This window comes from Phocoena phocoena, chromosome 2 (genome assembly GCF_963924675.1).
Source record: "Phocoena phocoena chromosome 2, mPhoPho1.1, whole genome shotgun sequence".
Classification (NCBI taxonomy): Eukaryota; Metazoa; Chordata; class Mammalia; order Artiodactyla; family Phocoenidae; genus Phocoena; species Phocoena phocoena.
The window spans coordinates 95294764-95309154 of NC_089220.1; the positions used below are offsets into that span (position 1 = coordinate 95294764).

A 14391-nucleotide genomic window follows, 5' to 3' on the forward strand; every position below is an offset into this window, starting at 1 on the left:
GGAGGACGTTACAGAGCAGAGCAAGAGATGAGGTAATAGCTAAAACCACTTAAGGAAATAATTATAAGCAGGACACATTGGCAGGAATATCTGTTGGGAGTCTGTTTTGGTCTTGTGATGTGAAGTGATGGCCCCATCCAACAAAAGCAAATATTGATTAACCATGCCAAGCATATGCTGAGGTCTGTGAGGAATAACAACAACAGGAATAACAACAACAGACTACATTTATGTCACTCTTCAACTTACAAAGCAAGTTTACATGCATCTCACTTCAGGCTAAATGTAAAAATTCCAATTTAATTACCAGTGATGAAAAATGACACGTTCACCTTTGAAAATATTTTAGACTATTTAAACCCTTGCTTTCTACAGGGACTCACACTAAGAATAATATTTTAAGATATCGATTTCTAGTTGGTGCAGTTATTTGAATGATTTGATAATTATTCCTAAATATAGGGATATGCCAATGAAGTCAAATTTACTCCAATTTCAACCATATTTATAATGGTGCTTAATTTTTCAAATAAATTGCTCTCTGGAGACCGAAGAACTTTAAAGTTTTATTCCATGAGCTAAGTGGGGCTCTTTTTGCCAGTTTGATGTTTACACATTCACTTCTGCTCTATGAGTCACTGAAAATCTTTTAAAAAAATCATCCAAGGGGTGAAATAAGCATTACAATACCCATAAACTCATTCCAATGCTATCATTTGTCAAGTTTATGGCTAGATAATGGAATTAAGATGAAACGGTCATCTCTAAGATAACTTTCCCCTAAATATCCTATCATCCCCCTATCTTTTTTTTTTTTTAATCTTTTAAAATATTTATTTATTTATTTTTGACTGTGTTGGTTCTTTGTTGCTGCATGCGGGCTTTCTCTAGTTGCAGCAAGCAGGGGCTACTCTTCATTGCAATGTGTGGCTTCTCATAGCAGTGGCTTCTCTTGTGGAGCACGGGCTCCAGGCACGCAGACTCACTAGTTGTGCCTCGCGGACTCTAGAGCACAGGCTCAGTAGTTGTGGCGCACAGACTTAGTTGCTCTTCGGCATGTGGGATCTTCCGAGACCAGGGCTTAAACCTGTGTCCCCTGCACTGACAGGTGGATTCTTAACCACTGCGCCACCAGGGAAGTCCCCCCGTATCTTCTTTACAGGAGCCAGAAAAGAGAAAGCAGCTTATTTAGTTAATAAATTGATAATAAGTTGACTAACTCACGGGGATGCTTTTATTTTTAAAGCAACACAGCAGGGGAAAATTCGTGTCTTTATTCAAGCCCCAAGGCATTCTGTTGGAAATGTCCAAAAATAGTGAGGCTGTCTTCTTCCCTATGAGTCAGCAAGTGTGCCAGGCACACTTGGCAGGCCAGAGACCTACCACCAACACAAGATTTTCCAGGACAGCAAAGGAGAATTTCTCCCCATATACAGAAACCACGGATCTTCTTTTCAGAATTCACTCCTTAATTTACAAATAAGTAAACCAAGCCTTAGAAGATGAACAGTCTCGCCCAAGAGCTCATAGGCAAAGAGTGGCAGAGCTGGGGCTTGAACTTCTGTCCCTTGACTCCCACCAGTGGTCATCCCAGCATCCCATGCTGCATCTTGCAGGCATGTCAAATGGCATCATTTTGTACAAGTTCTTTTTCTTTTTGGCAGTGCCATTCAGCTTGTGGGATCGTTATTATTATTTTGGGGGGGGCTGCGTTGGGTTTTTGTTGCTGCGCGTGGGCTTTCTCTAGTTGTGCGAGTGGGAGCTACTCATTGTTGCAGTGCACAAGCTTCTCATTGCTGTGGCTTCTCTTGTTGCAGAGCATGGGCTCTAGGCTCGCGGGCTCACTAGTTGTGGCTCGCGGGCTCTAGAGCGCAGGCTCAGTAGTTGTGGCGCACGGGTTTAGTTGCTCAGCGGCATGTGGGATCTTCCCGGACCAGGGCTCGAACCCGTGTCCCCTGCATTAGCAGGTGTATTCTTAACCACTGTGCCACCAGGGAAGCCCAGCTTGTGAGATCTTATTTCCCTGACCAGGGATTGAACCCGGGCCCTCAGCAATGAAAGCGCCAAGTCCTAACCACTGGGCCACCAGGGAATTCCCACAAAAATTCTTTAATTGAATGGCTCTGGGGCCCACCTTGACACCCATGATACCAGTATCAGTTGCTTTGTTCAAACCTATAACCATATAATCTTTACTATATGGAATTTTAAGCATTATATCAAACAATTTTCATAAGCACTCTTTTCAAACATTTAATATCTTCAGTATATCCAATATTCAGTAGGTTAAACTATTGATTTCTACAGAGTTGTTTGTTTTGTCTTGGTTTGCTTTGGTTTTTTTGAGGGGATGTTTGCAGATCAGGGGAGCATATCAGGATTAGGACAAATTCATGTATAATAAAGGATATTTCTCTTGCAGGGCTGAGAACCAGAACAGACAGAAAAACAGGGCTGCATCTTGACTCTGGCCCTCTTCCCATCTGCTTCAGCATATGTTTTAAGGCTTGTGCCATATTACCTCAGCCATGAGCTATTTTTTTCCAAAGGAAGCTGAAATTAATTTGAAAAAAATAGGCCAGTTTTCCAAAGTGGACTCTCATGGGCTTTTAATGCACACTGTGTAAATAAAAGATTTGCTTTACAGCTCCCAAGAAGAGAAAATGTAAACAGGGACCAGCTGCTTGTCTCCAAGAGCAGGTGAACACCTGCTTTTATTCCCGTTGTTTCCAGTGCCCCAGCAAATGTGCGGAGGTCCGAATACCGTGTCAGTGGTTCCCAAATTTTGCCCCACATTCAAATCATCTCAGGATTGCTTTAAAAAAATCCTGATACTTAGTCCCTCCTCCAGATATTCTGATCTATTTGGTATGAGGAGTTACCCGGGCATCAGGATTTTTTAAAGCTCCCCCCAAGTGATTCCAGTGTACAGCCAAGTTTGAGAACCACTCACTGCCTGTTGGCCAGTTTGGTAATGACAACAACAGTCACTAAATCTCTAGTCAAAAAGGTGAATTTTACCCAGTTCCACTCATGAGAGGTTCCAGATTCATTCTGGTTCAAGATCAGGCTCTGACCTTTACTCAGCTGTCTGCTTTGGGCCCATCACTTAGCCTCTCTGAGCCTGAGTTTCCTCATGAGTAAAATGGGAACAATAATGCTTATTTCATAGAGCTCTGTGAAGATTAAGTGACACATGGATATAGTATGTTTAGCACTTTGGTAGGTGTTTTATTTATTTATTTTTGCCTTCATTGGGTCTTCGTTGCTGCACGCGGGCTTTCTCTAGTAGCGGCTAGCAGTGGCTACTCTTCGTTGCGGTGCACAGGCTTCCCATTGTGGTGGCTTCTTGCTGTGGAGCATGGGCTCTGGGTGCTTGGGCTTCAGTAGTTGTGGCATGTGGGCTCAGTAGCTGTGGCTCACGGCCTTACCTGCTCTGCAGCACGTGGGATCTTCCTGGACCAGGGCTCGAACCCGTGTCCCCTGCAATGGCAGGCGGATTCTGCCAATGCAGAATCCGCCTGCCAATGCGCCACCAGGGAAGCCCTCGTAGGTGTTTTAAATTGTTTCTGATGTAATTATAACCCAAATTCAGAATCCACTGAATTTCAAGTCTTGTAAATAAACAATTCATTTTTTGAGGAAGGAGGGAAGGAAGGGAGGGAGGGAAGGAGGGAGGGTGGAAGGAAGGAAGGAAGGAAGGAAGGAAGACTTATACCATTTCTTTTTAAAAATTGTAGTTTCCCTAGTTTGGATGCCATGCTCACCAAACAATCTTCTGATTATGATTAGCTTCTATATAAGAAGCCTTCATCCATTTACTCACTCAACAAATATTTACTGAGTGCCTATTTTGTATTAGGCTTTTTCTAGGCATGGGAGTACATCAGCAAACAAGAAATATTTCTAAGGGAGGAAGACAAATAATAAGCTTAATAAATAAATTATGTGATACAGTAGAAAGTGATACATACTATGGATAAAAATAAAGCAGAAAATGGGAATGAGGGTGATGGGGGCAGGGGGATTCTATGTTTTAAGTTAGAGAAACAGCCCTAATCATGTATGTTATGATCCACAAGATAGTAGTCTTTTAATGGATTACAGTCTAGCTTTCTTTAAGCTGCAGTAAACTAAGTCTTTATTGTGGGATGATAATGTTAATATGGTGAATGAAATTATTTTTCATGCATTTCATACTTTTAAAAATTCAACACCATTTTTATAGGTAATTGGCCACTGAGCAAAAAGCAACCTGAAAAGATGACGCTGAGTCCCCTACTTCCAATTGTCTTAGGTTGGGTTCCCTCCAAAGCAGACTGAGAGGAGGATTTGAGGTGGCGTTTTTAATTGGCAGGTGACCCCAGGAAGCTCTACTGGGGGATAGGTCCATGAGACGGGGAAGGGAAAGAAGCCACCGTGGTGTGTTAATGAGCAGACTTCAGCTGTGGGTGTGGGGCTCAGTCCCATGAGGACCTCTGGGGACCATGGGGACCGAGCCCGAGGAGTGAGGAAGCTGGGGTGTATATCTGCCAATCCTGTCCATCGCTGGCTGAGGGCTCCTCTATTAGCATATCTAGAATACGGGAAGCATGAGGGTGGGGAATCAACAGTATCTGCTACACTATGGCCAAAACCTCATATTTATATTTTACTCTCCTAATTCAGAATTTTTAATATAGTGTCTAAACAGAGTCTAAGCTGGGCCATTCCTTTTCCCAAATAAGCTCTCCACAGGGTGTGGAGAAAAGGGAACCCTCCTACGTTGTTGGTGGGAGTGTAAATTGGTGCAGCCACTACGGAGAACAGTATGGAGGTTCCTTAAAAACTAAAAATAGGGCTTCCCTGGTGGCACAGTGGTTGAGAGCCCGCCTGCCGATGCAGGGGACACGGGTTCGTGCCCCGGTCCGGGAGGATCCCACATGCCGTGGAGCGGCTCGGCCTGTGAGCCATGACCGCTGAGCCTGTGCGTCCGGAGCCTGTGCTCCGCAACGGGAGAGGCCACAACAGTGAGAGGCCCGCGTACCGCAAAAAATAAAAATAAAATAAAAATAAAAATAGAACTACCATACGACCACCAATCCCACTCCTGGGCACATATCTGGAAAAAACCGTAATTCGAAAAGATACATGCACCCCAATGTTCACTGCAGCACTATTTTCAATAGCCAAGACATGGAAACAACCTAAATGTCCATCAACAGATAAATGGATAAAGAAGATGTGGTACATCACTCAGCCATAAAAAGGAACGAAACTGAGTTATTTGTAATGAGGTGGATGGAACTAGAGTCTGTCATTCAGAGTGAAGTAACTCAGAAAAAGAAAAACAAATACCGTATGCTAACACATATAATATGGAATCTAAAAAATGGTACTGATGAACCTAGTGGCAGGGCAGGAATAAAGATGCAGATGTAGAAAATGGACTTGAGGACACAGTGGGGGAAGGGGAAGCTGGGACGAAGTGAGAGAGTAGCATGGACATATATACACTACCAAGTGTAAAATAGCTAGCTAATGGGAAGCAGCCGCATAGCACAGGGGGATCAGCTTGATGCTTAGTGACGACTTAGAGGGGTGGGATAGGGAGGGTGGGAGGGAGGCTCAAGAGGGAGGGGATATGGGGATATATGTATGCATAAAGCTGATTCACTTTGTTGTAAAGCAGAAACTAACACAACGTTGTAAAGCAATTATACTCCAATAAAGGTGTTTTTAAAAAAAAGATATGGGGGCTTCCCTGGTGGCGCAGTGGTTCAGAATCCGCCTGCCAAGGCAGGCGACACAGGTTCGAGCCCTGGTCTGGGAAGATCCCACATGCCGCAGAGCAACTAGCCCCGTAAGCCACAATTACTGAGCCTGCGCGTCTGGAGCCTGTGCTCCGCAACAAGAGAGGCCGCGATAGTGAGAGGCCCGCGCACCGCGATGAGGAGCGGCCTCCACTTGCTGCAACTAGAGAAAGCCCTCGCACAGAAACAAAGACCCAACACAGCCATAAATAAATAAATAAAATAAAATAAAAAAGATATGGTATGTAAACGGAATACTACTCAGCCATTAAAAAAATGAAAGAATGCCATTTGCAGCAACATGGATGGACCTAGAGATTATCATACTAAGTGGAGTAAGTCAGACCGAGAAAGACAAATATCACTTATATGTGAAATCTAAAATATGATACAAATGAACTTATCTATGAAACAGAAACAGACTTATAGACACAGAAAACAGACTTGTGGTTGCCGGTGGCAGGGGAGGGGATGGATCGGGAGTTTGGGATTAGCAGATGCAAACTATTATATATAGGATGGATAAACAAGGTCCTACTGTAGAGCTCAGGGAACTATATTGAATATCCTGTGATAAACCATAACGGAAGAGAATATGAAAAAGAATGTATATATATATGTGTGTGTGTGTGTGTATATAACTGAATCACTTTGCTGTACAGCACAAATTAACACAACATTGTAAATCAACTATACTTCAATAAAATAATTTAAAACTTAAAAAAAATAAGGGGACTGCCCTGGTGGCGCAGGGGTTAAGAATCTGCCTGCCAATGCAGGGGACAGGGGTTCGAGCCCTGGTCCAGGAAAATCCCACATGCCGTGGAGCAGCTAAGCCTGTGCTCCACAGCTACTGAGCCTGCACTCTACAGCCCGCGAGCCACAACTACTGAGATCACGTGCCACAACTACTGAAGTCCGTGCACCTAGAGCCCGTGCTCCGCAACAAGAGAAGCCACAGCAATGAGAAGCCCGCGCACCACAACGAAGTGTAGCCCCTGCTCGCAGCAACTAGAGAAAGCCCGCGCGCAGCAGCGGAAGACCCAATGCAGCCAAAATTAAAAATAAATAAATAAATTTATTTTAAAAATAAGCTCTCCATATTAGGATATAATATCATAGGTAAGATTGTGGGAAGAATGCTTAAAGTTATTCAAAGAGCAAGACTGACTTTCTTTTTCAACATCTTTATTGGAGTATAATTGCTTTACAATGGTGTGTTAGTTTCTGCTGTATAACAAAGTGAATCAGCTATACATATACATATATCCCCATATCTCCTTCCTCTTTCGTCTCCTTCCCACCCTCCCTGTCCCACCCTTCTAGATGGTCACAAAGCGCCGAGCTGATCTCCCTGTGCTATGCCGCTGCTTCCCACTAGCTATCTATTTTACATTTGGTAGTGTATATATGTCCGTGCCACTCCTTCACTTCGTCCCAGCTTACCCTTCCCCCTCCTCGTGTCCTCAAGTCCATTCTCTACGTCTGCGCCTGCCATCTGCGTCTTTAGAGCAAGACTATTTTCACACATCCTCAAAAGTTTCAGAAGCCCTAATTACCTGATGTGCTAATGACAAATCATTATTATCTATTCATTAAAGCAAGCCCTATGAGAACCACTAATATGATTTAAATTCTTTAAAAATAACGAAGTTGCATTCTTTAGAAATAGTCTAAGATTTCTTTCCTTCTTCAAACCGAATTAATTTGAAATAATGCTGTGTTTTTTGGTTTTGCTTTTCGTTTGTTTTGTTGTTGTTACCAAATCTGATGACCTTCTTAGCAAATGGGCAACAGACAATGAAAATCTTTACATTCATTGTGCTGCAATGTTGTAACATCAGTCAGGAGGACATTGGTCTTTCACGTGCTCTAACATTCTTAAAAGCAAAGAATTAAAATCATTTACACGGGCAATTGAACTGAATAGGGGCTGAAAATTGTGGCTCTCTTCTTTTGTCCACTTACCCCTTTTTGCAAAGGAGTTTCTTTGTGCTTCTTTGGGGACCAGGTAACATGGAACCCCAGTGGTGACGTAAGAGTGAGCTCACAAGATCAGGAAGAAAGATGCTCAGGAAGTCACTTAAGTAAATGTTGTGGAAATTGGAACATCAGCAAATCTTAAGGCAATGTTACTGTTCATGGAGTATAGTCAGATGTACCCAGGTTCAAGCGTGGCTCTACTACTTACTAGCCTTGTGATCTTACTTCACAAGGCTAGTAAGTAGTAGCCTTACTTCCTCTCTCTAAGCCTCAGTTTCTTCACCTCTAAAATGGGGAATAGGACTGCATCAAAAGGTTGTTGTGAAGAATAAAAGAGAAAATGTATTTTGGAGCACAAAACACAGCCTCTGGCACATAGTAAGCACACAGTACAGGTAGCTCAGCCAAGAGGTCTGGGCAGTAGACTGGGGGTTCAGAACAGGTGGTCACCGCACTGAGCTCTGACAGCCATTGCTTCTGCAAAGGCCCTGGACTTTAAAAGCCTCTTTTCTTAGGCCATCCAGTACTCTCCAGATCAACTGATCTCTTGGTGCAGACACTCTGAGCATTAGGGACCCACCTGATTAAGGGGATGGTTGATGTCTTTGAGACAGAACAAAGCTACATCAGTGCTCATGTCTGAATACAAGTCTTATCTTTCAGACAGTGCAGGTAACAGAAACTTGGCCAGACTAGAGTCCAAATTTCACCTCTGTTATTTCCTGTATGGCCTCAGCCAAATCACTTATCTTCTCTGAGCCTTAGTTTCCAAATCTCTAAGTTAATGACCATACCCACTTGCAGACAACAAGGCATCTAAAGGGTGTCACAAGGCAGGTGCTTCAGTGATGCCTGGTATTCTCCTGCCACACTTAAAGCCCATCAGAGAATGTTTACATCCAGGGGAATTTTACTAGAACGAGTTCTAAGTTTCACTATCCAGCCTTGAAATGAGGTCCAGGTCTCTTCTTCATCTGAGTTTTTACATACTCCCTAACAGATTGGGCAGAAGACCTGTATAGCAGCTTACACAAAGCCACAAACTTGGACTGACTTCTCATTTATTTGGTGATGGAGTCTTAAGTATCTGCCACTCTGATTCAGTTCTTGACTTGATAATACTCTTCAGTTTGAAAGAACCATCCCTAACTGGAAATGACCCAATCTGAGACTGGTAGGGACCCACCCATCCAGTGAACTGAATCAAAAGTCTTCTCTGCCAGGACATCAAACTGTATTTATTTGTGTTGGGGGATAATGGCCTCTTGACATTGCCAGCCTGGACCTGCCTCCTGGACTCTTATCCCACCCACCCACAGAAATATGCACACCACCTACTTAGGGATGGTCCCCACCAAGTGCTTGATAAGTCCAATATTTGTTCATGGTCTCAAACATAAGTGTGGTCTTTAAAAAGGGATGCAGTGATATTTTTATAAGTGTTTAATATGGTTTCTCTTGCCTTTTCCAGGGAAAACAGAAGCCTATTTGGAAGCCATTAGAAAAAATATTGAATGGTTGAAGAAACACAACAAAAAAGAAAATAAAGAAGGTAAGGAATTAGTGTTGTTATAAATTGCAAAGTTCTCCAATTTGTCAGGAGCTCTTATTTTTTATTATTTTATTTTATTTTATTTTATTTTGGCCGAGCAGCTTGTGGGATCTTAGTTCCCCGACCAGGGATTGAACCCCGGCCCACAGCAGTGAAAGCATGGAGTCCTAACCACTAGACTGCCAGGGAATTCCCAAGAGCTCTTATTAAAGATTCCCACAATTGGGCTTCCCTGGTGGCACAGTGGTTGAGAGTCCGCCTGCCGATGCAGGGGACATGGGTTCGTGCCCCGGTCCGGGAAGATCCCACATGCCGCGGAGCGGCTGGGCCCGTGAGCCATGGCCGCTGAGCCTGCGCGTCTGGAGCCTGTGCTCCACAACGGGAGAGGCCACAACAGTGAGAGGCCTGCGTACTACAAAAAAAAGATTCCCACAATCCAAGTAGGCTAAAGTCCCCTCTCGGGGCCCAAAAGACTCTAAGTGCTTCTCAGATGTGGAAGGGAATAGACCTCCATTTCTCTTATTTTTCAAATCAGCCTTTCAAGCAAAGGCATTTTCTTTTCTTTTCCATTTTATTATAAAAAATGTCAAACAGGAGCAGAGAGAACAGTATAATGAATTACCATGCATCCATCACCCACCTTCAATAATTATCAACATTTTGCCAATCTTGTTTTGTGTACCCACCCGCCCCCCTTCTCTTGGAGTATCTTAAACAAAGACGTTTCCTGAGCACGTATTAGGTGCACCCTGCAGTCACGAAGGTAGTCGCTCAGTTAGTTAAAACAAAACACAGAACCAGACTCGTTTCTGAGTGTGAGAGATGTGAAGGACCATAAGATGCAGCCCCTCACCCCCTGCCAGGTTGCTCACACCATCAATAAACCTCCGGTGGGCACTGCTCAGGGCTAACACAGATAACATGGTGGTGCAAAGGAGGTGAGAGGAGGGGGCACGTCTCCTTACATCGGGAGAAAGAGCTGCAGGAAAGCCTTTGCTGGAAAGGCAAGGAAGAATTTACGAGTGAGGAGAGATAGAGGCAGAGGGAACACTGGTGCAAAGACATGAAGGGACAAAACAGAGTGATGCATTACAGGAACTGGAGCCCGTTTTTCAGGAGCACTGAGGTCTGCAGACAGGGCTGGGGAGGTGGGCAGCGGCCAAGTCAGGAGGAGGCTTGTGCACCCTGCAAAGGAGGTTAATTTTAGCCCAAGGGCTTAAAATTAGGGCTTAATTAGGTTAAGGACTGAGAAATCTCTCTGGCAGCAGTATGGTTACAGATTGAAAAAATAAAGCCCCAGGGCTTCTCTGGTGCCGCAGTGGTTGAGAGTCCGCCTGCCGATGCAGGGGACACGGGTTCGTGCCCCGGTCCGGGAAGATCCCACATGCCGCGGAGTGGCTGGGCCCATGAGCCATGGCCACTGGGCCTGCGCGTCCGGAGCCTGTGCTCCGCAACGGGAGAGGCCACAACAGTGAGAGGCCCGCGTACCGCGAAAAAAAAAAAAAAAAAGTGCCTCTTTGTGCCCTATGAGTCAGTCAGGAATCAGCTCGGGAGGTGCACACAGAATGTACACTCAGCTTGATTCTCTAACTCGCGCCTGAGACAAAGGGAAAGTCAACAACCAAAACAAAACTGAGCCTTCAAACACTTATTGAATGTTCTGCACGTGTTAGATGCTTCATATTCACTACCTCAAGGCCGTAGAGTGGTCAAAGCAGTGACTACAGACAGACCTGAATTCAGAACCTGACTCTATTATGACCGGAGCAAGTGACTTACCTCCTCTGTCCTGTTTCTTCATCTCTGAAACGGGGACAGTAATGCTTTCCTCATGGGGTTTTGTGAGGAGCAAATAAGATGATGTCTGTAAAGTGTCCAGGGCTGGGAGTTCTCACTTCAATCCTCATGGCCGAGCCCAAACTGAAAGGAGCAAATGCCCTCCTGGGTGGAGAGGAAACAACCTCTCTCTGAACCTCAGCTCACCACGGTATGTTAAACACCTGGTGCTTGTACAGAGGTCCTTCAAGTCTGGTTTTCCTTTCATGCAGGGGCTTAAAGATGCCTGAGTGACCCAGGTTCAGCTTCTATTCAGGGTAGCTAAAGGTGGCCATAGAATGCTCTGAGCTTTAGTGTCCCCCTCTCTCCTTTCTCCTCCATAGGATGTATTGTATATAGCCACTAAAAATGGTGTTTCTGAGGAATATCAATGCTCACTGTGTAAACTGAGTGCAAGGAATTAGGTATAAGGTTGAATGTACGCTGTGATCATAACTGTGTTGAGAAAGATACATCCAAAAGCTAAAAGGAAACAGAACAAAATATCCACTCTGGTTATCAATGATTAATAGAATTCAGGTGATTTAAATTTTATTTTCATGTTTCTGTATTTTCCATATTTTAAAACAATAAGCATATAACACTTAAAGAATCAAGGGAAGATGTGGGGTTTTTTTCAAGCCTTCAGAAAGATGCCACCAGCCCCCTCCTTACTTGGTTGAGGATCTCTTTGTTTTTTGTGGACGGTTCAATGGTTTACCTAACTTTTTTGTTTAAGTCAGACAGAGGAACCACAAAGAGGTTATGGTTTCGTTTTTCACTCCATGCATGTAATTCAAACAACATGAAAATCAAGGTAATTCTTAATGCGGGGGAAAAAAAAGTGGGTTGTCACGGCAACGTGGGCGTAACCAGTGTAACAAGTTCAAGTCAGGACACCTGATTCTGATTATAACTTTTACTAGCGGCATGACCTTGCATAAGGCACTTAAGCTTTAGGGTCTTGTTACCCCAAGTGTGTTTCCTGAGCCAGCAGCATCAACATCTCCTGGACCTTGTTTAAAATGCAGAATCTGGGGCACCACCTCAGGCCTACTGAATACACATTTGCAACTTTCCAAAAGCCCCAGGTGATTGGTATAAATATTAAAGTCTGCCAAGGCCTGGTTTATGAGCCTGTTCCCTCTCTGGTCAAATGAGGGCTGTTCTCCCCACCTGAACACCTCGAAAAGTTGTGATGAAGAGCAGGTGGGATAACATAATGCGTGGAAACGTGATTTGAAGCTGCAAACTACAGCACAAATGCCAAGAACTAAAATGCCTTCCAGCGTGAAAGACAGGGCATGGTAATGATGTTCTACAAAATGCTTCTCCGTTAATGGTAATCACTGTAATGGGCTGTGCTTTCCTTATCTTTGCTCATGATACTCTAATGATATTTTCCAGATTATGACCTTTCAAAGATGAGGGACTTCATCAACCAACAAGCTGATGCTTATGTGGAGAAAGGCATCCTTGATAAAGAAGAAGCCGATGCCATTAAGCGTATTTACAGCACCCTGTAAAAGTGGCAAATGACCCAAGAGTCTTTTAACTGTTTCAGAAAACATAGTGTAGCTTAAAACACTTCTAATTCTGTGATTAAAGTTATTTTGACCCAAGGATTATTAGAAAGTGCTGAATTTACAGTAGTTAATCTGTTAGAAGTGGTTAAAACATAGCTTTCTTGCCATAAAAACTATCCAAAAAGTAAAGTTGTATGTAAGTTGAGATTCTGTATATAGAATCCTTATTTCCTTATAGATTTACATTTTATAAGCAGATCTATGTTGCTTTGGAAAAGCCTGTAATGGACTGAACTTAAAACTGAACCCTCATCCCACTGTGTCACACATACAAGCACCCCCTGAAGAATTAGGGGGTTCTGTTTTCAAGGCATGCTGGGTACCAAAGCACCTCGTAGGATATCTCTGGTATGTCATTTCCATACCTCTTCCCTTTTGGGAGTTTAAATAAATTCACATTTCCTCATAGCCTCTATAGCTTAAAGTATAGCCATCTGCTTTTTTGCCTGCTCCTGCTGGCTCTTTATCAGGCCCAATGGCACAGAAAGGAACCTGAAAAATGGGCATAGGATTTGCTGGATTTATTAACAATTCCCCCCCACTCTCAACATTTTCTATTAGTGAGTTTTCAGACATTGAGTTTTTCTCTTAAGAGGGATACTACCTATGTACTTTCCAAGACAAATGAGGTCATAAACGCTACATAAAGCAAGATAAAAATTGATGCCAGGTCTGAGTCATCTAAACGGAATTTGATCCAAGCCAAGGTTTCTCAACAGAGAGCAAGAGGGCCAGGAAGTAGGGGAGATATAGAGATAAAAATCATTCCCTCCCCTGTGAACCAAAGCTGGTAGATGAGTTCCCCTAGAGGACAAGGTTAATGAATGTCGGATCCCTGCAACCCCTCTTCCTCAGCCACCACCACCAACACAGTCCTGGAAACAACACACAGTGACCCAAGGTCCTCCGGAGATGTTAATGCTTTGAAAATGTATTATTCAATATAAATTAAGTACATAAATATTTTTCTATACATTTCAGTTGAAAATCATAAAAATAACTTAATACTATGTATATCAGCTGGCAGTACTTCAGATGGCTTCTGACACCTGTCTTGAACGTCCCTACCTCATATTCAGTTTTTGGTGAGGACTGGGGAACATACAGGAAAGCTACAAGAGGCTGTTTTCACAGGGAGGAGACCACTGCTGCTCTTCCCTACTCTCTCTAGAATTGCAAAAACAAAAACCACAGCCTGACACACACAGAAACAAAACTCAGTATGTTCTAGAGAAGCCAATACCCGTTGGTGAATGGTGAGAGGGAACTAAAAACATCTTTGCCAGAACTATACTTGCCAAAGCACGATGAGTCAGACTGTTTGCATGAGTCATCTTTGATAACATGGCTGACTCGACTTCACCATGGCCTGTAGTCCAAACACGCTGCTTCTACATTAGAGAGAATTAGCTGATTATGACTCAAGCATTTTATCCATTCACTTTTCTATACTTTATCTAAATATCTATGCAGTATTTTAAAAAATAAGACATTTACTAAGGGAGTTCATTGTAGCTTTCAGAGCACATTGACATTCCTTAACTCCTACTGATAAGCAGGACAGAGGGAGCTCTTCAGTCCTGTTTCATACATGAGGTTCACAAAAAGAGCACTGGGGGCTTCCCTGGTGGCGCAGTGGTTGAGAGTCTGCCTGCCGATGCAG

The 14391-nt window shown here is 43.5% G+C and overlaps 1 protein-coding gene across 1 annotated transcript in view; it reads left to right on the top strand.

Annotated features, from left to right (window-relative positions):
* SCG3 (secretogranin III) overlaps positions 1 to 13143 on the top strand; it is a 36815-nt gene extending 23672 nt beyond the window's left edge. Inside the window, exons 11-12 of the mRNA XM_065871991.1 lie at positions 9247 to 9327; positions 12550 to 13143. Coding sequence (XP_065728063.1) covers positions 9247 to 9327; positions 12550 to 12668 — 200 coding nt within the window. The 3' untranslated portion in view covers positions 12669 to 13143. The remainder of the gene's footprint in view (positions 1 to 9246; positions 9328 to 12549) is intronic.
* The last annotated feature ends 1248 nt before the right edge of the window (positions 13144 to 14391 follow it).